The sequence below is a fragment of the Aedes aegypti genome, chromosome 3 (genome assembly GCF_002204515.2).
Source record: "Aedes aegypti strain LVP_AGWG chromosome 3, AaegL5.0 Primary Assembly, whole genome shotgun sequence".
Lineage (NCBI taxonomy): Eukaryota > Metazoa > Arthropoda > Insecta > Diptera > Culicidae > Aedes > Aedes aegypti.
Window position 1 is genome coordinate 234,765,915 of NC_035109.1, and position 26,397 is coordinate 234,792,311.

Below are 26,397 nucleotides of genomic sequence, written 5' to 3' on the forward strand. Positions count from 1 at the left end.
ACAGTAGTTCACCCCACGGTCCCCTACAATTTATATCTCTCCGACGTTTTTGGGAACCCCTTTTTACTCTATGAATTTATCTCCACGTTGTGGTGAATATTAATCAGCTGTTCCTCCGCGGTCTCCACTTTGTTGCTCTTTGGATTCAGATGTGTTTGTTCTGTTTTGGCATGGTGCATGGTGACAAAAACTTTGCTATCTCTGTTGCTCTCTCATCATGGCCAATTGACTGTCCTGCTTTTTGACATTTCCTGCAGGAATTGTTTACATTTTTGTATGGAGTTGACATTTACTGCAGGAATCGTTGACTTTGGATTTATTCGAAGTTTCGAGGTTTAGTCAAGCGTGAAACGATCTATCTCCTCCTTTGATGCAACTTCTATGGTGGCAGGAATTCCCACATCCATCCCAGGAAACCACCTTGGTGCTGGTCGTCAACATATCTATATTTACAGGTTCCACCATATAGGAAACATAGTTTAATTGCATTCGAAAGGCGAATACATATTTCCCCGTTTTTTTACTCCCCAAAACATTTGCCACCATCGAAGTTCAACTAATTTGAAGGGGGAAGAGCACCATCCACAACCATCATAAAGATCCTCCATATCCTTCGCATGAAGCTGTACTCCGGATGAATAGTTCTCCAAACAGGGTCTTGCTCTCTTGGTTTTGTAATCAGATGAAAACTGACGACGGAAATTCCACTGCGTGGGAGCAAATCATTTTCTGTTTGCTCTCTACTGAAAAACCGGAAGAGTTCCTGTGCCGAGGTTGCAGGAGCTCCTCGTTTGCCATATTCGAACTAGGTCCAGCTTCCATGGGTACCAATTATCGAGAAATATGCTACAGTGGAGTGAAATCTTCATGGCTATTTTCCGCCGATCGCAAAACCGAAAGAGAACAGGACCAAAGGGACCCTTGTCGAGGAATATCGCGGAGCACCACAGCAGCTTCAGCCAAGAAAATGAAGGCGATGTATAGGATTCCGTACTGGGATGTTCTTATGATCCCGGTAGCGGTCCGTATTCCGTTTTGGGATGTTCTTATGATTCCTGTAACAATTTGAGGTTCCATGTTGAGTATGTTTTGTTGTGTGCTGGAATTTGACATTTCATCATGTCTACAAACATTCAACGCAGGGGTGTTATGGAACATTGTGGAAAAATCTCCACTCTGTATGCCCATAGGGTTGAAACAACTGTGCCGCACGACGATTTTAAGCTCAAAATGTGGTGAATTTTCAAGTTTTCAAAAAATTGTAAGAAAATCAGGACTGCATATAAACAAAATCAAAAAGCGTCAATAATCATTAAAATAAATATTCTATTGAAGAAAAATATAAAAACAGGGGGTAAGGTTTGACGGAAATGGTCTATTAGAACCATCCAAAGAATATCACACTAAACACGTCTGAATGTTTATTCACTATTTAATATCGGCGTTTTTTTTTCAATTTTCCCTTCCGAATTGAAATCTGGATGGCGTAGCACCAGCCAATTCACCGGCAACATCGCGGAAAAAACGAGGGCACCTGGGGCGGATTGACGGTATCGAAGTGGATTAAAAACAATTTATAGGAGAACGTGTGGAAAATACATATGAACTGCGCAGAATACATCAGGCCGATTTAGCATTGCTGCGCACTTCTAAAAGCATTTTATTTTTATTAAAATGTTTGATAATAGTAGAACGACAATGATCATCAGTTGTTGATTTTCCGCCACTGTTTTTTTTTTTTGAAATCACAATTGTTATTTCTTTCCGTGCACGCGCTCGGGAAATGAATCTGGCCATGGTGCAACAACCGCGCTACATTCGATGAATCCTATGCGACAAAAATTGTCAGCGCTATCCGTCAAATTCGCTCACCAAAGCTATTTTGGTGACTTTAACATCACAGCTAAGATTTCCATTTTGATTTACAACTATGACGCTTTGTAGGGGAAGACGGGGTAAGACCGCCCGCCTAAGCAATTTAATTCATATGTCAAAATCAAGAATCAATAAATCAATTTTGGAAGCAGCATGTCGTTTTTTGAAGCCTTAGGCATGATCAAAAAATATCACATGTGTTGTATTTCTAAAAAACATTTATTTCTTGAAGCTTTAAAAAAGTGTTGTCTTATCACGATTATTTTTAGCGACGGGGTAAAACCGCCCACCCACGGGGTAAGAGCGACCACCACGATTTTCGCACACAATTTTTTTTTTTTTTTTTATATATGTTGCTAGCCGTACAGTGAATACTGTCCAAAGCTCTAAACTAGACTTTAGATAGTAAAGAGGACATAATCCATCTGAAGCAGTTCACCAGACGTGCACGGAAAGATGGCTTCCAAGAAGACACTGTTGCGATCTGTCTCAGAAGGTTACGGTAGAAGGTGGGAAACGTTCTGTTCACACTATCACTTCACTTGATAACTATTAGATTACTTCATAGCACTAATCACTGGTATTGATATCACCATCTTCATTATCAACAGAATTTCTACTAACAACGTCACCATTATCTATATCAATTTTGTTATTAACATCACATCTATAACCCAGTCGCAACACAATACTACTGCTTCATCAAGTTTAAAGTATAAAACTTCTCATTAAAAATAATCACTGTAATAAATAAATCACATCAACACTCAAAATCATTATCTTCATTAAAAGAAAAGTAGGATTCTCGTTTCTTATATCACTAATATTCAAAATATCACAAACTATCATCACTCTAATAATCACAATCTTAGTAGCTTACTACCATTAACCACACAACATTATTCGACACAATAACGTCATCTCACTATATTATCACATTATCACTATTTTCTTAGTAACATGATCAAAACCAGCAATGGAATTATTCATATATCTTCTTAAGGTGATCCCACCGAGGGCTGAAGGCCGTATAATAATGAGAACAATGTCCTGCAATGTCCGCATCGCACAGCAATCACAAGTACAGATTATACTATAATCACTTACACTTACAAAAAAATCAACCTCGGCGAATAAACTGTTTCTATTTTTTTACCGCGCCGATAATATGTCATTACTAGGATCTGTTATAAGAAGAAATTTGTTCTTGACGTTGTTTGAAAACTCTAACCGACACTATCAGATTATTAAAATTGTAGTAATCTCTGATAATTTAGTGTTTTAGGGTAATGGAATATAATATGTACTTACCTTGTCATTGTTGGGGGTGTTAGTGATTAGTTCGTACTCACTTATATCCTAGTATTTTTCTCATGAGTTACTATTCCTATTCACGGTTACGGGTACCTATAAATAGAGATAGCGATTAGTCACGTTTTTTTTTTTTTAGTCTGACGGCATTCTTATAATATATTCAATGCTATAATGAAAAACCTAATCCTGAAATGACGCTTGTTGACGAGAAGAGAATGATATAATTAGTAAATTAGTAAACAGAGATATTATTAGTAAAAGAAACGTATTTAAGAAGATTCTGTTGTATCCTTGTACGGCCATGCGTGTTCCTGTTCAGCACGATTTCTTCAATGTTAGGAGGTTTTGATTAAACTGTTACCGGATGAGTGTCTGGAAGAATAAATAAAAAACGTATAGAAAAAACAAACAAGAACCGCTTCATCATAGACGACGTAAAGTATCGGTTCGCGGTGATGCTAATCAATAGTGTTCATTAGAAAACGCTTTTGATTATTATCACCATTGGCACCACTAGTGTGCATCTTTCTCTTCAGAGTAAAGATACATTTAAGCCCCGAAACCTGACAGCAGTCAAGCTGATCACAAGGTTGTGCCTTTGCCCAGGGATTTTCGCACACAATTTTGCGAAAAAAATATATCAGTTCCCTGTGATTCTAAAAAGTATAATGTTTTATAAATTCTACATTGATTAACGTGGATATTGAATCATTTTTGGGGTTAATTATTTCAAAAAACTTAAATATATACTTATTATTATCTTAAAACACCCATATTTTGGATAAATATGCGGATTTTGCTTGTTTTTCTCATGAAATTGATTTCATTTTACTTGAACAGTAACGTACAATGTAGTTACAACTTTAAAATGGTTTATACAGTTATTTGGTATTGTTGAAATATCGCGGAACTATTCGCGAGGAGACCGCGATGATCAGATTCGATCAAAATAATAACAATCCAGAATTGAAGGATTGATGACGTATGTCATGTTATTCCAATAATGCCCAAACGAGATCCAACGGGAACTTGCATACGAGGTTGTATGCGGGCGCTATAAATGTTCTGCTGCAGATAGGTTCATAAATATTCTCACTTGAATTCAGTGTTGCGAGTAATGCTATTGGATTATCATGTGAATCATATTGAATTATAAACATTGGATTATTTACATCGCTATCGAACATTGACTACCAATAATGACCTAACAGACGAAATAAAGAATTTTTATCTACAAACCAAACCAAAACTGAGTTTAAGTTTTAACAGGTTATGGGCCCAGTAGTCAACTGAGCAAGATTTATTTTTCTTCAACGATCAAGTTTTTTTGAAGAAATCGAAAGATGTCTGTGAACGATGTCGAAGTCAAGGCAGGTGGTCAACCTGCAAACCAGCGACAGGAGGTTGAGAATCGGACCGAGAGAGGAGCATTCGAACGGCAGCTGCCGTATACCGCCGTTGCTGTACGGGATCGTGCCCATATCTTCGATGGGTCGGAGAGGATGTTTGCGGCATGGAAGTGGAGGATGGAGCACCACCTCTCTATGATGGACCTCATCCATACGTTGGTTCGTACTCCGTACGAAGAAGAATACGCCACTCCCGTGGCGGGTAATTCGGAAGCTCAAGAAGAAGTGAGAAAGGCAAAGCTGCGTAAGAGAATCAACGACGACATGAACGCTCTGGATGAAATTGTTATGTGGGTGAACAATGACGTCCTTAACAAGCTAATCGGAGTCTCATACGCAAAGGAGGCTATGGATCTATTGGTGAAAACCTACCAAAAAGTTGGAACGGGCGTTATGATTGCCATGCGTGATCGATTGTTTTCGATCAAAAATAGAAAACATACTTCTATTTCGGCCTTGTTCGACGAGTACGAGACGATAATCCGGGAGCTAGATCGGATGGGTACTCGAATGGATCAATCGGAGAAGATGGCCGCTCTGATGATAGCCATACCGAAGCGATATCAGCACGTCAAGGGAGCATTGACCGTTTTGCCGTGCGATGAACTCTGCAAGAAGCCGTTAGTGGAGATAAAACGAATGCTGTTGGATGCGGAGCAAAGCGAGTCGATGGAGGTCGATGATGAGCCAGTGGTGCCAGACGTGGCGCTAAAAACGACCAAAAGAGTAATTGAGTGTTTTGGGTGTGGGAAGCCAGGACACTACAAAAATAAATGCCCGGCGTTAAAGAAGAAGAAGAAGCGGTTTGTTCATCACCAAGGTCATGCGATGCTAGCAGGAGAAAAGAAGAAGGAATCTCGGAAGGTATCGTTTGCTGTGGACTCTGGAGCTTCAAGCCACATGGTGAACGACGAAAAATTGTTACAGAGAGCGGTGAAGCTGGCAACACCGGTTACCATCAGCACAGCAAAGTCGGGGGAGACCCTACAGGCTGTGAAGAAAGGAAAGGTAACATTGAAATCGGTTGTTGGCTTGAACAAAATAAAACGTATTGAATTGTACGATGTTCTTTTCATTCCCAATCTCGAAGAAAACCTCCTTTCAGTCAGAAAGATTAATTCCATGGGGAAAAGGGTCACTTTTCAGGATAAAGAGGTTCGAATTGAAGATAAAGGCGAGGTTATCGCTGAGGGGAAAGATAAAAATGGTTTGTATTGCGTTGATATGTTTTTGGAGCATACTGTCGACCTAGCAGCGTTGTTTAGTCAAAGGAAGGTAAGTCTAACCGATTGGCATAAACGGCTCGGTCATCTTAGTTTTTCGGGGCTTGAAAAACTGCTCAAAAACAATATGGTTGATGGAATAGATATTTCATCAAATGATTTAGTCAAACAGTATGAAGTTTGCGAGAGTTGTTTAGCAGGCAAACAATCATGCAAGAAGTTTCTTTCTATGCAATTACCCAGATCAAGTCGGCCACTTGAATTAGTGCATACAGATGTATGCGGGTATATGGAGCAATCCACCTACGATGGGTATCGGTATTTCGTCACCTTTACCGATGATTTTACCCATTTCACTGTTGTTTATCTCATTAAAAGAAAAAGTGACGTATTCGATCGTTTTAAAGAATACGAAGCAATGGCAACAGCTCACTTTGGTCAAAAGTTGTCTAAAATGCGTTGCGATAACGGTAGAGAATATCTTGGCAAAGATTTCCAAGACTACTGTAGGAATAAAGGTATCAGAATGATTTTTACCGTTCCTTATACTCCTCAGCAGAACGGAGTAAGTGAAAGGATAAATCGAACGCTAATGGAGAAGGTTCGAGCTTTACTCCATCAAAGTGAACTTTCGAAAGAAATGTGGGGAGAAGCATTGTATGTGGCTGCTTACGTCACTAACAGGTCTCCGACAAATGCTCTTGTTGAACTCAAGACGCCTTTTGAAATGTGGAATGGCAGGAAACCAGACCTTAGTAATCTAAAGATGTTTGGTAGCCATGCTTACAAGCAAATTCCGAAAGAGAAACGTCACAAGCTTGATTCGAAGACAAAACGATTGACATTCGTAGGTTATGCGAATAACGGATATCGGTTGTGGAATAAAAACAACCGAGTAATTGAAATATCCAGAAACGTTGTCTTTGATGAATCAATTGTTCGCAGTAATACAACAACCGAAGATGTTCATCTACCAATTGTTGTGAGGGAGCAGAAACACTGCGAAAATGAAGATAAGGAGGAAGAAATTTCAATCTGCAACGAAGATGAGAGCATAACAAACAAAGATGATGAAGAAGAGGTGATTCGACTTCCTGAGCCTGAGGAAGAAGTGGAAGCAGAAGAAGTTGTAATAATCGAGACGTCTGATGAGGTTTTCGCGGATGCTGAGGAGGATGAGGGCATCGATGAGCAGCAATCAGAGCTAAGACGTGGTACACGGAAAAGAAAAGTTCCCCAAAGATTCCAACCGAGTTCTGCCAAGATAGCTTCTGCAACATTCGATGAAGATGCTCCAGAAACAGTAGCCGAATTGAAGAAACGGGAGGACTGGGAGAATTGGAAAATTGCCATCGATGAAGAATTAAATTCTCTTCATGAAAATAAAACCTGGACAGTGGTCAACTGTTTACCGAGGAACCAAAAAGCTATTCATTCGAAATGGGTTTTTTCGGTGAAAGACGATGGCCGCTATAAAGCACGGCTAGTTGCAAAAGGTTGCTCACAGAGACCTGGTTTTGATTACCAGGATACTTTTGCTCCAGTAGCCAGAATGGAAAGCGTTAGGACAATTTTGTCAGTCGCAAATAAGAATGGACTTTTGATTCATCAAATGGATGTTAAGACAGCTTTTCTTTATGGAGATTTAGAGGAAACGATCTTCATGAAGCTTCCAAACGATGAGATAGGTAATTCTCAAATCGTACGTCTACAGAAAAGTTTGTACGGTTTAAAACAAGCTAGTAGATCTTGGAACAGGAAATTCGATGACGAAATTAAAAAGCTGGGTTTTATTCCATTAAAGAGTGACTGTTGTGTGTATACGTCTCGAGCAAAAGATTTGATTTTGATTTTATATGTAGACGATATACTCATTCTTGGAAAACAGGAATCACAACTAAACTGGATAAAATCTGAACTTGGGAAGCTATTCCAAATGAAAGATTTAAAAGAAGTGAAACACTTTTTGGGTATGGACATACACCGAGATTATCAGAACCAAATCATGGAAATATCTCAAGCAGGTTATGCAGAGAAAATCCTAAAAAGATTTGGAATGTCCGAATCAAAACCAGTTAGCACTCCACTAGATCCGAATGTACGATGGGTCAAGTCAAATGATGATGAATTAACATCACATCCATTCAAAGAATTGCTTGGCTGCTTGCAATATCTAGCATTAGTATCACGCCCTGATATCAGTGCTGCAGTAAATATCCTAAGCAAATACCAAGCTTCCCCTTCAAATGCACATTGGACAGGATTGAAACGCATTTTGCGTTATTTGCGAGGAACCATGAACACAAAAATCGTATTCAGCAATAGAGAACACTCAAACGTTTTATTGGGTTTTGCTGATGCCGATTTTGCCAACGACATCGATGATCGAAAATCAATTTCTGGAAATTCGTTTCTTGTTTTCGGCAATCTTGTGTCTTGGTCAACCAAAAGACAACAAACGGTTAGTTTGTCGTCAACAGAAGCTGAATTAATTTCACTCTGTCAAGCTGCTAAAGAAGGATTGTGGTTAACAAACCTTCTGAATGAACTGGGCATAGAAAGTTCTCCATTCATAATCATGGAAGACAACATTCCATGCATAAACTTCACTGAAGAACCTCGAAGTCACCAACGAATGAAACACCTTGATTTGAAGTTCATGTTCATCCGGGAACTCGTCAGGAGCAGGAAGCTAAAGATAGAATATATCTCGACGGTGGATCAACCAGCTGATGCATTCACCAAAGGACTTCCAGCTGCTCAACATAGGAAACTGCTGAACATCCTTAATGTCCGGATTGAGGGGAACTGTTGAAATATCGCGGAACTATTCGCGAGGAGATCGCGATGATCAGATTCGATCAAAATAATAACAATCCAGAATTGAAGGATTGATGACGTATGTCATGTTATTCCAATAATGCCCAAACGAGATCCAACGGGAACTTGCATACGAGGTTGTATGCGGGCGCTATAAATGTTCTGCTGCAGATAGGTTCATAAATATTCTCACTTGAATTCAGTGTTGCGAGTAATGCTATTGGATTATCATGTGAATCATATTGAATTATAAACATTGGATTATTTACATCGCTATCGAACATTGACTACCAATAATGACCTAACAGACGAAATAAAGAATTTTTATCTACAAACCAAACCAAAACTGAGTTTAAGTTTTAACAGGTATAAATTTGGGGTGGCGGTCCTACCCCGTCAACAGTGGTCGGTTTTACCCCGCTTGCGCAATTTTCACAACTATGGCCTTATTTCAAAGCTTAATATTTACAATTCATATTTCACTTCACCAAAACATATTTTACACTTCTGTTCAAGCATGGACAGGTAATTTGTTATGTTTTTCCAAAAAAATCCCTTCCGAAATCCTTAAGTGAGCATCTGTTAAATTTAGATCAAATTCAATATCGACGAGCAGAAACTTTGTTTTTGACATTTGTAATGAAAAATTTGATGTAAATATCACCCAAAATGCTCCGGAATGTCAAAAATCTTGTTATTATGGAAAGTGCTTGGTAAACTTTTAAGAAAATTGCCATTTTCATGCCAAACTGAAGGTGGTCCGTCTTACCCCGGCGGGCGCTCTTACCCCGTCTTCCCCTATGTATTGTTATGGGAACCCCTGTTCAGAGCTGGGAATGGTAATAGTAGTAGGCTTGAGTTTTTGCGAAAATCACATGGCCCTTCTAATACAGTAGTTCAACATTGTGAATCTAGTCAAGTAGCCTATGTTGGGTACATGAATTTTCTAATTCAGTAGTGTCATTGACGGCTGTAAATGCGGAAACTGCAGCGAGAAATAGAACATTTTTCTACAGTAGTTTTGGGTTGCCCTTAGCAACGGGTGTTTTGCTATTTTTAATGCATTTTGCCTACAGCAGCGATACACGTGAGTTTCACTGGCTCCGCTGACTGTGATTTGCTACGCTTGCCTACTGTAGTGTGAATTTCAGAACTTTTCCCAGCTCTGCCCCTAGTTTCCCATAGGTGTTAATTTCATGCTTGGAAAATTGTTGCGACTTACGTTTAGTCCTTTTACTAACACTAAGTTTACATATAATGTTTTTGCTGACAATCAGGCTTGGTTGGTGGAGATTCTAATTTGGATAAATCTTAATATTTGGTCGAGCTTTTGGTTGAAGTAAGAGTCAACAGTACGTATCCATCTAGTATTCATTGCTTTCTTCTCCATGCTCCCTCTTACTTCGAGCAAAATAGTAGTATTGGGCTCTGTACAGTTTAAATTGTGCATCGGATTTTGACGTTTACTGGTTTTGATTTTTGTGCAGAGCCCCATTGGCAATTGTAATTTGAAAGTTATCTAAGTTCAATTTACTCCGTTGAATATATAAAATTTTCAAAATAAAATTAAATCTGAGTTGGTCCATAGATTCTGTACGGTTATCATCCAACACCTCTTACAACACATTGCAATGCATTGGACACTTTTGTTTTCCCACGATAACTTCTTTTCTCTTTGCACTCTGTCTCGTAATAAGCACGCATTTGCATTCAATATGAGGAATGCAAATGTCGAGCCAAACATCGCCATTCCTCAACAAGCAGACAGACTGAAGCCAAGGGGCTGTGAGACATTTCGTCAATGCTCGAGCGAGGAATCCCTTTCGACTTTGTAGCGTGGCTATAATGTATCATAGCAACCCGGGTTTGTCGTTTGCCTTCGTTGAAGTCTCCGCCCGATATAATGCAAGGTGTCATGTCGCGTACGCGTCGTTTGCGAACGAGAAACAAAAACTTCTTGTAATGATGATGTTGTCGTTGGCGTTGGAGTCTACATTCTTTTGTGATGGATAGCGTCAAATCAAATATTTATGGCCTCGTAGGAAACGCTGACAGAGGTTAAATCGACGGCGATTTGAGCAAAGATGATAATGTGTATACCGTTTTAACAATATGTAGCATTAGACTGATGCAAATTTCGATGTTTTTGCTTCCCTATGCTTAAACGGTGTCAATTATGATGAAAATCATTCTCCCAAAATTTGAAGTGATTTGGAAGAAATTTGGAAAGGTCATTTGAAGTTTCTATGGAAATTAATGGAAAAGACAAACCTTTTGTGTTCAGTCCTCTAACTGCTCTTAATAATAATTTATGGAAAAGTGAACAAACTCTACTCTTGTGAAATCATCCCAGCTACAACTTTGCCGAAGACCACATTTTGATGGGACGTAAGGATAATTTGTTATTAGTGATAACAAAGTCTAAATCATGCTGAGATGATCATTCAATTACTTTCAGAGCAACACTGCTGTTTTGCTGTAGAACATAGTAGCTTGGATTACTTTGATCTATTCTACCCACCAGGAGCACCACTGTTGCCTGCCGAGCAGTTGGTTAAGCATGCAAAATGCAAACCCAGTTTATGATTAAGAATAGCAATTTATCTTTAAGTTAAGTCAAAATGTGGTCTTCAGCGAAGTTGTAGCTGAAAGGATTTGAGGACATGAGCAGAGGTTGTTCACTTTTCCATAAAATATTGTGTCGAAGAGATAGATGCCTGAACACAAAAAGTTGGCGTTTTCCATAATAATCCCCATATAAACTTCAAATGGCTTGTGCGCAGTCAAATTTCTTCCGAATCATTTCAAACTTTGGGAAGATGCTATTTACCATAATTTAAATCGTTTAAGCATAGGGGAGCCAACATTTCAAAATTTGCATCACTCTAATGTAGCATATGCCCACAAAAGTACGACACGGGTAGAAATCAGAATCCAAAATCATGATTATGCACCCGGATATCATGATTCCAGTGTGTTTTCATCTTATGAAAATACACCATGATTTGGACTCACGATATCATGAGTCAGATTGTCGTAATGCGACACAAGTTGCAGCTGAGTGCCCGAAATCATGCATCGAATGCTCGAAAATCATGATTTGCGCATCCATTTCGGATCTATTTATATTTCTGTCAGTCAACCCGATAAAATGAAAACAAAAAAAAACATTTGGAAGAGCAAGGATTCGAACCAAGAACCTTTAGATTGAGAACCACGTACTTTACCGCAGTACTCATCTATCGTGATGAATAATGGGTGATCGATGCGAATGAGTTGAAGCAAAGTGCACCGCTTTGTGTTGTCGCTCTGGATGTTGCGTTTATGAAGAATTATGATTATGACTCCAGGAACCACATAAGACTTGTAAATCATGGTGTGGGAATCAGATTTTTTATCCGTGTAGATTTCAAAAGTGTAGATGGCAAAGATGTTATTTTTTTGTCTCTAATGTGCGTCCGATATTTTGAATGAAAATTATTCCAAAAATAATAGGAAGCCTGATTGTATTCTTAGCACTTTTGATTCACTTTACCAGTAGGTTTTTGAAAGCTACCGAGCTCAAATTTGGCCACATAGTATCATATTGAAGCGCTCCTTATTGCTATGACGGTACGATGATTTGACCAAGAAAAGCCCCCATGCCAAGCGAAAGTAAATAATGGAATTGTTCAAGTAGTTCTTTGCCTTATAAGAATATATTTTTCATCTATTCCATAGTGAAATCATATCCAATCAAACACATTTATTTCGAGCAAAAAACATTCTCTTGCAAGTTGCACGAATATGTGCTCGAGCCGTGTATTGAATATGTGCAAGAACTACACTGCTTTCATTACCACACTGCATATAAGGAATTGTCATGAATATTGATTATTCTGTTTCACATTAAATTTAGAATGAAAATGACCCGTAATCACGCAATAGCGCAACCACTGTACTAAGCAAATATTTTGTTGAAACTTATTCGAGCATTGAAACATGTTTTCGATGAACTTGTGATGCATGTAGCGGAATTCGTATTTGTGATGCATAATACGAACCTGTGATACTACGTAATAGAGGAACTTACGTATTTTTGAAAGCTTTATTCTTTTCATCACGGTCCCCCTGACAACCAAATCTTCTAAAATTCGGCAGTAAAATGCGATTATATGCTGAAAGTATTACCCTAAATTTTAAGCGCAATAGATGTTAGAAAACCAACCATGATGTAAAGAACAAAGTAGTATCAAGGGGACAGACTTGGTGTAGTGAATAGATCACAAATCTCTCACGCCAAGGAACTGGGATCTAATCCCATCCCCAAAATAGTCATTTATGATCTTATGGTCACAGTGACAACTTCCTTTGAAAAGGAGGTAAAGCCATTGATCCCGAATAATCTCGTTAATAAAGACAGCAATTCGAAAGTAAAATAGATTTTTCTTTCGCTGTTGGTCAGACTGACAAATAACAACATTTATGTAAGAACAAAAACCATAACTCCATTGTTTCTGAAAAGTTTAAAGAAATACTACCGATTAAAACATTACATTCTATTTTTCAAATGGAAAACTAGTGCAGTACAGTACAGTTTCCCATTCGCAAATTAACCTGCATTCGGACGCAGCCGGTGTTGTTTGTTATAATAATGAGAGCGCCAGTACTTACACATTGAAGATGCTACTGATCCTGTGTAGCGTCTGTTGGTTCCCTGTGTAAGTACCACTGTTCTTGCAATAACGGAGTAGCAACTGCGGGCGGTCAATCATGCTCATGCTCAAAACCAGTGCAGTACCGTACAGTTCCGAGCACTTGGAACATCTGAGAAAGATACCAGTAAGCGTAACCAGTTACGCTTCAATCACAGGCACATCAATCTTCAAGATATTATGAACTAAGCAATTTTAAGCATTTTTGGTCACACTGGAGATATTTCAGAAAACTTAGTCTTGAGGAGTGACATGGATCCCTGGGAGATTTGTTGGATGTGGAAATTACTCTAATTATATAAATAAATTAATGTAATTCCTAATAGATTTTCTCAAATAATCCTTAAGGGAATCCATGCAAAAGCTCCAAGAGGAATCTATTGAAGAGTCACTAGATATGTTCTTTGAGCACCACTCGAAGCAATTTTTCTTTTCAGTATTTAAAAAAAAAAAAATCTAGGAAAAAAATGCTGGATGAGCTTTTTAAACTCTCGAAAGCATTTATGAAGGAAGAATTTCTGTAATAATTTCTTAAGTAAGACAGTGTCCAATAATTACGTAACGCTCAAAATGGAATAATAAGCACTACTCTTGGAAAAAAATAGGAGGAACTTATAAAGAAGTTCTTGCAAAGAATCTCCAAAAAAATCCTGATAATTACTAAGAAAATTGCTAGTGAAATTCCAGAAAAAAAACTTCAGGTTAACATCTGTAGATATTCTTAGATATTTGATTGTAGGTATTTTTGGTGAATTTCTTGACACACTAGTAGACACTACCTGAAAAAATCTGGAATAATCAAAGTATTTTATCAAACCTGGACAAAAACTTAGATTCTCAAGGAATTTCCATAACAATCAGGGAAATTTCTTTGAGGCAGTAATTTATGGTAGAATATGTTCATGACAAAAGATTTTCATCTCAAAACCCCCTAAAATGTTTTGCTTGTTCAATGAGGATCTCTTAGGGTATGAAATTTTATCAAATTCCCAAGACATGATTGAATTTTATGAAAAATATTTAAAATTATTCGAAATTAGCAAAACTTGAAAACTGATTTTGGGAAAGTAATCTGGAATTCGAACAACTTTCATTTTAAAATGTCGAAACATTTGAGGTTATTCTACACCTCACGCGAGTATTGTCGGTCTCGTATAGCGAGGTGACAATTCTCGACTCGAGTGAAGTGACTCGCCGTGTAAATCAAATGGAGAGTCCCTTTACTCGAGTTGAGTATTGTCACCTCGCTGTACGAGACCGACAATTCTCACCTCACGCCACTCGTAGAATAAGCCCAATTATCAAGCCCTAATGTTTCTTTTTAGAGACTTGGTTACTATTTTAATGCAAGTTTTTAAAATGTCTCTATTTTTATGAAAAGTCTCTAAAGTTTTTACTTTTTTTTCAATCAAAATGCTCTCTAAAGTTTTTTTTTCATATCTTGTTTGCAGTGAATTCTGATGCAAAATTATGCAGGCTCCAGAGAAACCTTCATAGACTGTTTCGAGACTTTTCAACTAATTCTTCAAAAATGTAATCTCATATTTCTCGAGGAGAAGCTTCAGGAATTATCCTAGTGGTTTTTCCAGATATTTCAACTGGAATGCTTTCAGGGACTCCTACAAGGATCTTTGCAGAAATTCTTCTAGAGATTCCTCTACCAATTCTCCCAGCGATTTTTCAAAGAATATCTTGAGAAATTTACTATCTCCAGTAATTTGCTTAAGGATTACTTGGATTTTTTTCTAAACACTATTTTAATACCTAACAAACACTATCTTAGGATTTCCAGATATTTTACCACTAACTTTCCAAACGATTTTCCAATTGATACTCTAGGAGGTCTTTTAATAGATTTTTTCCAAGAAAATCCGCAAATGTAATTTCCAGAATTTTTGAAAAAAAATGTACAAGGATTTTTTTTTTCAAGAAACCCGACAAGAATTTTTACGTCATTTAATCTACGGTAACTCCAAAGACTTTCTCCAAAAAATCCTCGAGGGTTTGTTCGAGAAAATCTATCAAGAATGTTTCAAAAAGTTCCCCAAATTTGACCCTGTCTTCATCATTGAGTTTCTCTTAATTTTTCTAGGAATTTCTCTAACTATAGCTGCAGTTCTTCCAAACATTTCTCAAAAAATCCTAAAATTTTCTCAAGGTTCTTTGAGTTTTTCTAGTAATCCTTATTCATCAAGGGTGAATTTAAAAATTTACACAAGTTTCATCAGAGGTTACTTTAAAATTTGCTTTGTGAGGTATTTCTCACGATTTTTTTTTAAACTTTCTCAAATTTCAGAAAAAAAAATGCATTTGCATTTTCATGGAGGAATGCCTGGAAAAATTCCTAGAAGAATACTTGGACAAATCTTTGAAGACTTTTTTTGAGAATTCTTAGAGTAATTCCTGGAGTTATCCTTAAAGAAGTTCCTAGTTAAAATCTTAAAGAAATTCCGAAGGACAATTTTTTAGAAATCTTTAGAGGCCACTTCTTCTTCTTGACATTAAGGTCCTCACTGGGACAGAGCTGGCTTCTCGGCTTAGTGATCTTATGAGCACTTCCACAGTTATTAACTCAGAGCTTTCTTTGCCAAAGCTGCCATTATCGCATTCGTATATCGTGTGACAGGTACGATGAAGTCAGGAAGCCAAGGAAATTTTCATTACGAAAAGACCCTGGACCGAACGGAAATCGAACCCAGACACCTTTACCTTTGCTTTGTAGCCGCGGACTCTAACCACTCGGCTAAGAAAGGTCCATCTTTGGAGGAATTTCTGGTTGATTTTTTTTAAGAAATTCTAAACGGAAGTCTTGGAGGATGTTCTAGGAAAATCGATAGAAGATTCACCGACGAAATCCTGCAGAACTTAGAGCTTTCTTTAAAAATATCTGAAAACAATCTTTAAAGAAATTCCTGATGATCTCTGAGTTAGTTTCTGTGCTTGTATTAGGCAAAATTAAGGTTTTGTTCTTGAGATTTTTAATTGTTTGATTGCTTAGGAAAATTATGGGAAATAATCACTAAACGAACTCCTGAAGCAAGAGATGAGCTAGCCTCGAACTGCAAATCTCTCAAATAAAGTCAAATAAGGAAATCTATCATATATCCTAACCTGAGGAAATCTTCGGAGTGATGTCTGAATCTTTGAACAAAATAAATTAAATAATTTCTGGGGAAATTCCTTAAGAAAATAATTGAAAAATGCATACAGTAACTGACAACTTCTATATTTTTTATTTCCTTTTCAGCACCTGAGGCCGCCACCAAGAAGCGAAAAGCTGTAAAAACATGGCGGAATTCCTCCCACTCTGTGATGTGCTGTTCAACGTGATCTCGCTGGCAGGCTATTTCTGCGATGTGGTGTTCGACGTCGTGCTCGGCTACGCCCTGTACGAGAGGCAGAAGTTTGCCCACTTTGCGGCCGTTATCGTTATCGTTAGCTTTTCCCTCGTTATATCCCAGGTTTGGATTCTGATATTGAAATTCGTTGGTCAACTAAATAACTCCTTCGTTTTCTTTTGCAGATTGTTTCCGTACGATGGTATTTGAATAAGCGAAAACTGAGAGGTTCTACAGTAGCCACCACGGGACCTCCTACGGATGGTCCCGATAATTCTGAGAATAGTTTAGAGAAGAAGAAAAAGAAGCCGCCGATAATGCCGGTCACTAAAGCGACGAAATACAGTCGCTATGCCGTACTAGCGCTACACGCCACCCAACTAGGAGTCTTGTGGCGGTATGCAAAGCTCTTCGTTCCGGTAGACCTGCGCCACGTGAAGCACGAGGTCCGTGATCTGTGTATGCTGCGGTTGGTTCATGCTTTCTGCGAAGCTGCGCCGATGCTTCTGCTGCAGTTGTACGTGTTGATCAACTTGCAGACCGAGAACCACCTAAACACGCTGAAGCTTAAGGCTCTGGCCAGTAGTCATCATCTGTCCAGTACGGCATTGGTACAGCAGACAAGTCTTGCCGAGCAGCAGCAGAAAACGTTCCGCGATCTGAACATGGTTTCGGCGACGTTATCGCTGTTCAGTGTCTGCTGGGCTTTGGCTAGCTTTAGCAAAAACGTTCGACTTCAGAACGTGCACCGGCTGGTGCTGACATGGCTTGGCGTGATATTTCAATTTCTTTGGCGGCTTGGTACAGTAATTTCGCGAGTTATATCGTTGACCGTCTATGCATCGGTATACAGCCATTGGGTTTTCCTCGTTATAAGTAAGCTATTTAGGAACATGTTTCAAAAATTCGTTCACTGACATCTAACAATGTATCTATTCTAGTCCTTCATTGGTTCTCGATGTTCCTGTGGCTCATCTCGCCAAAAAATGTGTTCCATGGAGAGCGAATTTCAAGACTGAAGAAAGCCATGCTCGGAGGGTTGATTGCCTTCGTCTACATCTTTGCCTACATAAACCTACAAGAAGTGAAGCATCGGCAAAAAATGGTAGGTCCTGATGGGTCAGGAATGGATTGCAGGAATACTAAGATTTTCATATTTCTTTTCATTTTAGTTAACCTTTTACGTGGTGATGCTCATGGAAAACTGCCTGTTAGTTTGCCTTTGGATGGTTGGTATATGGCATAACCGTCCCGAAGGATGGTACACCATTCCAATATCGGTGCTAAGTAGCTTCAGTATTGGGTTGTTCTTCATGATAGTGTACTATCGGTATTTTCACGTAAGACGCCTGGGATATGAAGCTGGTGGGCGGGCTCCTTGTGTAGAAGGTGCCAATAAATGTGGCCATTGTACTGAATCGTGCCGTTGTCCACAGAACGTGGAACATGTTGAGATTAGTAAATTTACGGGAGGCTGTGGCAGCCAAAAGTATCCTCATGCCATACCGGGTGTTTTTAATTGCCGGTTTTCCAATCCTGTGAATGCTGCAACCAAAAGAAAAAAGAAGAAACCCACCACATTTATACCGCCTCCGAATCTCTCCATGCAACCCAACAATAATGATCCAGGAACACCCATTGGCCCCATGGCAATACCGTTCTGGAGAAGACCATTGCCACGATCGCACACTGGAGGATCGAGTGAAAATGAGGGTAGCAGTGTGGGATCACGAGTGAACATCCAGCAGAAATTGCAGGAGAAGAAACAAAAGCAGTTGGCGGAATTGAAGATTATCGAGGAGGAAATCAAACAGGGCAAGCTCGGGGGACCTGGAACGGGCACCCTTAGTTCAGGAGACGATGCCAAAGCCACTCTCCCGAGGCAACCGATTCCTCGGGTCAAGAAACACATCGATATTGACCCATTGGATTGGCGACCTTCGAGTCCGGATATGGCGGAAATGGTCGTCGAAAAGTCCTTCAATGATCTCAACCTGCTGCTGGCAGCTAACCTAGACGATGTAAATAATTTAAATAAATTTAATTCTAACTACGATCCCATCTACAACAGCTTCGGACTGAACGGAATCAACATTTCCGCATTAGTAACTATGAAAAATGCTGAAAGTCAACAAGCAACGGCCAATATTAGGAACATGTCTCCCATTTCCTCTCAAATCTCTGCAACGGAAAGCAACTCACTTACTCGCCAAGTTCACCCGCGAACTAAAATGCTGCCAAACAACGTGCCAAGAAATCCGTTTGCCGAAAACTACAGAGGGGGGAACTTTGTAAATTTGTATGCCGAGGCTGCGGCCAACGGTCATCGACCACCGTCGATCAGCCCGCGTAACGCAGATGTAACGACAGCGAACCGTGCCGTACTATACGATAATCACAGTCGACTCTACATGGATGCTAATCATCCAAGGCAGGTATCCGGTACTTATAGCAGCATGGAAAACGCTGGTACCGAAAATCTACCATTCCCGTACAACGTGGTTCCTCCACCGCGAAGCAAGCTGGACAGTCGTGCAACGCCCACGATGCACAACAACAATAGTGCCACCAATACGGGGAGCAGCAGTGGGCACAACAACAATAGCAGTAGCACCAGCAATAATGTGCTTCCGTCGACGGCGATCAACAACCTGAACAACACCAAACGGCAGATGCAGCGTGCCAACACTCCGGAGATTCTTCTGGCACCGCACTATCTGGAGAACTCTCGCATCTACTACGACTGGGTGGCACGGGAGGCAGCCAACCTCAGGTGAGTTATGAATGCTTCCTTGAGTTTTGTCTTTATTCAAGATAACGGGTTGGCATGTGAACGTACAGTTTGAGCACGCTGAAGAGTCCGCATGCCTAGACCTATGTAAGTACTGCTTATAACAACCATGTCCTGATAGGAAAAGCGTTAAGTGGAAGTTCACACATTTGGTATAAGACGATGGGTCCATCTACCTTTAGTTGAGTTATTTTACCAATCCATGGTAATGACATATTTTGCCGTAGACAATACCCCTGAGAGTTCAGCAGGATTTCCATGGTACTTCCATATTATGCCCACTGGACTTTTGAAGATTTACTACAGAATTCCAATAGTGATCCAAAAGGATTTCCACAGCATTCTCAAAGAATATCAATCGGATTTCCACAGAATTAACATTGGAATTTCCTCAGGAGGCTCATAGATATTACACGAAATTCCCATAGGAATCTCAAAATTACTGCAGTATTTCTACACAATTTCCACAGAATTCCTAAGACTTTCGTACAAAGTTCCCAGAGAATTCTCACATGATTCTTATGAGATTCTCACATGATTCCCAAAGTATGTTCCCAGGATTCTCCCAGAAATTCTAATTGTTTGCTACATAACTCTCCCATAACTCTCTCAGAATTGCCGGAGGTCCCCGATTTGTTCACTATTTCCACCGTAGTTCTACAACATTTGCATAGTATTTTAAAATAATTCTCACAACATTCCCACTGGAATCCCAGATCCACACTGTAAGTACAAAATCCACATTAGAAAACCAGGATCTATACTGCCCACAAATGCATAACTGTCCCATGTGAATAGGAACATGAGACTGACATGTGTTTGTGGGCAGGATACTGTAATCTCAGTATCCACACTGATATGCAAGTAAACTCAAAATCCCAACTGGAATCCCAATATCCACACTGAAGTCCTAGGATTCACACTGGAAACCAAGGATCCATGTTCCAATCCCAGGATCCACATTGAAATCGCGAGATCCACATTGGAATTCCAAAATCCACACAGGAATCCAAAATCCACACTGGAGTCCCAGGATGCACAATGTATTCCCAGGTTCCATGCTGTAATCCCGGAACTCACCCTTGATAATCAGCATTCATACTAGAATGCTTGGAAACCAAGTATGTATCTGCGTTGCAATACAATCACTGAAATCGCATGATCCACACTGGCATTCCAAGATCCACACTGGAATCTCTAGAAAGTAATTGCTTACTGAGCTCTCAGGTTCTACACTGGAATCACAAGATCCACAATGCTTACAGTCCTGGATCCAACCTGGATTACCAGCATTCTTCTTCTTCTTGGCATTTTTTACGTCCTCATTGGGACGAGCTTCTTAGCTCAGTGTTCAATGAGCACTTCCACAGTTATTAACTGGGAGCTTCTTCGCCAAGTTGCCATTTTTGCATTCGTATATCGTTTGGCAGGTACAATGATACTTTATGCCCAGGGAAGTCAAGGAAATTTCTATTACGAAAAGATCCAGGACCGACTGGGAATCGAACCCAGACACCTTCAGCATGGCTTTGCTTTGTAGCCATGGACTCTAACCACTCGGCTAAGGAAGGCCTAGCATTCACACTGGAATCTCAGGATCCACACTGGAGTCCCAGGATCAACACTTTTTTTCCTTCTAAGCAATGGGGGGATAATCTGCTCAACAGACTCCGGACCGAGGTCCGGGAGTGTGGGGTTGGGGACCATTTACTACGTACAAGCAGTAAACAGGACTACACCCCCGACCCACTAAACCATTTCCATTGCCGCCAAACCCTTCGTCTCTCCGGGACCACCAAGAAGGCATTGCTTCGGAGAGGGGCTATTGCACATCGCATCCTCCAGGTTAGCTGCGTAGCCATGCAGCAACGAACATCGATGACACGCTTAGGGGGGTCCACCAATGTAGCATGCTGGCGTTTTGCCAGCTTCCCAGGTGGTCAAGCCCTATCAGCTAGCACCAGCTGGGATTGCTGACGAAGGGGCCTCCATCTGCCCCGAAAAACCAGAGGCTCGTATCCAACCCAGTAGGCCGACGCCACGACAGCAGCGCCACCAGGATGTTCGGTCACATAATCGCTGTAAGGGTCGATTTCGACCGTAGGGCACCGGTATGACCTACGTAGCCGACTGCGAACCCTTGGACCACCTGTTGTTTAGCGTCTGCACTAGTCACACTTCGAGTCCACTCGCCACCTCTTTTGTAGTTCCGAGACGATATGGGTGATAGCCGATGAAACGGCATTCCAGCCAAACTTCCTTGATGGTAATGGTGAACAGTGTAGTTTGTTTCTGCAGTGCAGTGATAAATAAATTAAATTACGTGTGAAATAGTGGACTTGCCGCGGAACAACGATTTCTATCGCGAGCAACATTGTATTTTGAAACAGGATAAGTAGGAGGCAAATTGTCTCTAACGCTTGTCCTCGTTTAATTTTGCATTTAATTTTGCCCCAGCAGCTGCTGGAGGCTGGTAACTTTTTTGTACACTGTATTGTTTCATCTGTGTTAAGTGTTGCATGCATGTTTCGTTTGGTGGAAGTGTATAGGTGCTAAGCAAAATGACTGAGTGCAAGCAATGTGGGGCCCCGGTATTAATTTCTGAAATACCGACCTCATGTACAGGTTGTTTGAGTGTGTACCATTACAAGTGCACACCACTGACGAAAGCTGTTGCTAAGCTTGTCAGTGAGAACGAAAATCTGCTATTTAAATGTAGTGATTGTTTATCAAGCCAGTGTTGTGGCGAGCAGAATTTAACGCTCCCGACCGTACGAATGTTCGAAGAAGAGATGAAGAAGATTTCTTCTATTTCGGATTCGTTCAGTGGCGTTCGGGAGCAAATTGCTGCTCAGATAAACGACGCGTTTAAAACCGGGATGGAGGAATTGGTGAGAAGTCTAAATAGTACCATGGATAAAGCAATTTTTGAAATGTCAAAATCTGTGAGCAAAGAGTTGGAAAGTATGAAATGTTCATTTTTTGAATTTAACTCGAATAATAATTTAGTTGCAATGAATGATAAGCACCCCGCATAAACCAGAACCTTACTCGCAGTATTCCCCAAACTATCCACAACCATGAACGACAATATCTAGCCAGTTTCCTATAACATCAAAAATAACAATAAAGCAACACTACCACGGACTGTTTCGACAGTTTGCTGAATGGTAAATAGACAAATAACAATGTGGGGAATAGGCGGTTAAGTTATGTAACCATTCAAAAACGACGATTTTCTCGAACAAAATTTGTCGTGGATGGTTTGCAAAAAGGTACGTAAATCATCCATTTTTTGCCAAATTCAATGTAAAGCAATTAGTTAAGAAATTGTTAAACCATATTTATTTATAAAAAGCAAATAATGTATGGGTAATTATAGGTTTATGGTACTTCATAGTATTTTATTAGTATGCCGAACTGTTATATTACATTTAGACAATTAACCAATGTACGGGGATATTTTTAAGAAGAAGCAATGAAACAAGTAGGTACGTGTGGAAAAACTCATTTCAATTAAAAATACATAATCATTTTTCTTGTTTGAAATGAATTCAGTCCACATGTTCTACTTGTTTCATTATTTGTTATAAAAAAATAATGAAATAGAATTGTTTTTTATAAAAATGATTAATTTTCATCACTAAATCCTTCCCAAACATTAGTACACAATTTTTGTATGTAATCACTGGAATTTTCACGTCTCTAATTAAGATCTTAGGAACACTAGACACTGGGTGGATTAGGTGCAATATGAAGCAGCAACAGCGAGCTTGATCGGCACGGTTGACCATCATTCCGTCCCGGTTCTTCGATTTATACTCGTTCCTGCTTGAATGATTCCATCGCACATCATTTCTGGAGAAAAAAAGCAGTTGCACTTTACATGCTAATTCAAAAAATCAAACTTGGGATCAGCTTACTTACCAGCAGTTCCGGATTCGGTTCTAACATCACGTTGGTTGAAAAAAAAAAACGAATGCAAACTAATAGGAGCAAAAAGCATACGCTCGCGAGTTTTTTATTTTTCTATTTTTTCAGACAGCGTGAAAACAAACACGCATGAAAAATTGAACAGAGCGTATGTTAAAAATTTTACATGGCAGTTATTTTTTTTAAATTTACATTTTTATATAGGAGTAGAAGCGTTGTTTCAGTATTTCAATCGAATCTGTGGAGATTTGTTTTGTCTTGTTTTGAAATATGTAAGTTCTACAAATATACTGGGAATTTCATCACGGTGTAAATTTTCTAGCGTGTAGGTGTAGGTATAACCAGTCATTCAACTGTTTCCCAAATTGTTAAATAAAAGTAGTATATTGTAAAATATTCATCTGTGTATGTGTTGCACGAATATAAGCTATTACCATTCCACAGACGGTGAATTTATGTTGATACTATTTCTCCGAGTTTTTACTTCATACCATTCAACAATGTAAGGACATATTCCCGTATTGTAACTATTCGCAATTGCGCAACCAAAACGTTTTTTATTGTTGAGAGTTTGAGGTTTCATAATGTTCGACATTATTGCAACTGTTTGTGATATTTTAACCATTTCAATTACATGTAACATATTGTTTGGAAACTTAGGCAAATTGTATTTTTCTATGGGGGACGGTACATCAAGTACGGCATCGGAGCCGAGCCTGCTTCCCAGAGGCAAGAAACGTAAGGTTCAGGAAGACGTTTGCGCTATGTCGGATGATGTTTTTGTTCAAAGTATTAGTTTCGCGGATGTTGTCAAGAGTAATGCTGGGATTAAAATTAGGAATAAGAGTACAAAAAAGAAAAGCACTGCGAATGATGTAATGCAAGTGACTCGTAAGGCTCGTCCGGTCATTGTGATCAAGCCAAAAGAGTCCAACCAGAGTAGCGAGGATACTCGCAAAATTTTGATTAACAAATTGGATCCGAAAAAACACAAAATAAGTAACTTGAGACACGGGAAAGATGGCTCTATTATTGCTGAGTGTGCAACAGGATACAATGTTAATGTTGTGAAAGATGGCATTCAAAGCGATTTGGGTGAAAACTACAACGCTGTTGTTCCCTCATCGGTGCCAAGACTTTTAGTGAAGGGCATGAGCGATCAGTTTTCCTCCGATGAATTCATTCGGATTTTAAAAGATCAGAATGAAGACATCGCGATAAATGAAGTCAAAGTAATAAGGATGTATGAAAATCCACATTTCAAGTACAAAAAGTACAATGTTGTTATTGAAGTTGATAAAGAGACGCATAGTTGTTTGTTAACGGCGCAACAAGTGTATGTTAAATTTGATCGGTGTCGTGTTGTTCCAGAGATTAGTGTTTTGAGATGTTTCAAATGTGGAGAATTCGGGCACATGAGCATGAATTGTAAAAATTGCGATGCATGCTGTAGGTGCAGTGAAAGTCACAAGACATCCGAATGTACGTCAACTGTTTTGAAATGTATCAATTGTATAAAAATGAATAAAGAACGTAAAATGAACTTGGACGTCAACCACGGAGCATTCAGTTATGAATGTGAAGTCTTTAAGAATTTGTATCAAAGAAAAAAGAGCAGCCTACATTTCAATGAATAGCAACCAAGTTCCAGTAGTAATGTGAATCAGTTCGATATCTTGTATTTAAATATAGCCGGTTTATCTACAAACTACGTTGAATTACGTCAGATTGTAGAAGAAAAACGTCCATATCTAGTATTTTTATCAGAAACGCATATTGTTGACATAGATGCATTTGATCAATATAGTATTCCGGGTTATAATGTGGCTGCATGTTTATCACATTCGAGACACACTGGCGGAGTTGCTATTTATGTCAAAGAATCAGTTCAGTACAGGCTTCAATTGAACGAAGTTTGTGAAGGTAATTGGTTCTTGGGCATCGCAGTTGATCGTGGCATGAAGATGGGTAATTACGGTGTATTGTATCACTCTCCCAGTTCAAGTGACCAGCGTTTTATTGAAATTTTGGAAAACTGGCTTGAGACGTTTGTAGATTGTAGTAAATTAAATGTTCTTGCTGGTGACTTTAATATTAATTGGTGTGACAATTCGAATTCGAATCATTTGAAACGATTAGCTGACTTTTTTAATTTAAAACAAAAGGTAAATGTTTATACACGTATTTCCAGACATAGTCAAACTTTGATTGATCACGTTTATACTAATTTGGATTCCGTTAGTGTTATTAAAAATTCTGATTTAAAAGTAACAGACCATGAAACATTAGTTATTAATATTGATGACAATAGTAGAAATAAAAGTGACTTTGTAAAATTAAAGTGTTGGAAAAAGTATTCAAAACATGCCGTTTCAAATCTTGTCGAAAGAAATGTTGATTTTCATACAAACGACGGTTCGTTAGATCAAAAGTCAGCTGTTCTAACTGATGTTTTAAAAACCTGTACCAATAAATTAGTCGAACATAAATTTGTTTCGTTGAAAAATTCGAACAGCTGGTACAATTTGGATTTGTTGCGTTGTAAACGCAATAGGGACAAACTGTACAAAAAATGGCGTAGAAATAATAATAATACAAATTGGAATAGGTACAAGGTGGCGCGTAATAAATACTCGCAAATGGTTAAACAAACTCGTTGCGAGTATATTCAGAGGAAAATTGATCAGCATCAAAACAACAGCAAAGAGTTATGGAAAATTTTGAAATCCTTGTTAAAACCTAGTAATTGTAAACCGCGGTCCATAACTTTCAATGGCACATTAGAAGAATCAGAACAAGTAATAGCATGTAAATTTAATGAGTATTTTGTGGACAGTGTTTCATCGATTAACCAATCCATTGAGTTAGTAGATGAACCTGACGAAATAAAACAGCCGATTAACAATAATTGCACATTTGAATGTTTTCACCCAATAACGTTGGAAGACCTACGAAATATTTGCTTTTCTATGGGAAAAACGGCTGGCGTAGATAACGTTA

At 39.1% G+C, this 26,397-nt stretch overlaps 1 protein-coding gene and 1 long non-coding RNA gene across 2 annotated transcripts in view; one reads left to right on the forward strand and one right to left on the reverse strand.

Moving 5' to 3' along the window:
• Positions 1-26,397, forward strand: part of LOC5576232 — a 52,894-nt gene that overhangs the window by 15,632 nt on the left and 10,865 nt on the right. The window contains exons 2-5 of the mRNA XM_001655960.2: positions 16,583-16,796; positions 16,859-17,549; positions 17,615-17,778; positions 17,846-19,446. Of these exons, the coding sequence (XP_001656010.2) occupies positions 16,623-16,796; positions 16,859-17,549; positions 17,615-17,778; positions 17,846-19,446 (2,630 nt within the window). The 5' untranslated portion in view covers positions 16,583-16,622. The remainder of the gene's footprint in view (positions 1-16,582; positions 16,797-16,858; positions 17,550-17,614; positions 17,779-17,845; positions 19,447-26,397) is intronic.
• On the reverse strand, positions 3,023-3,449 carry LOC110678435. The gene is made up of 2 exons (XR_002501606.1): positions 3,228-3,449; positions 3,023-3,059 (listed from the first exon to the last, which is right to left on the reverse strand). It is a non-coding gene; the product is annotated as an uncharacterized LOC110678435 (long non-coding RNA).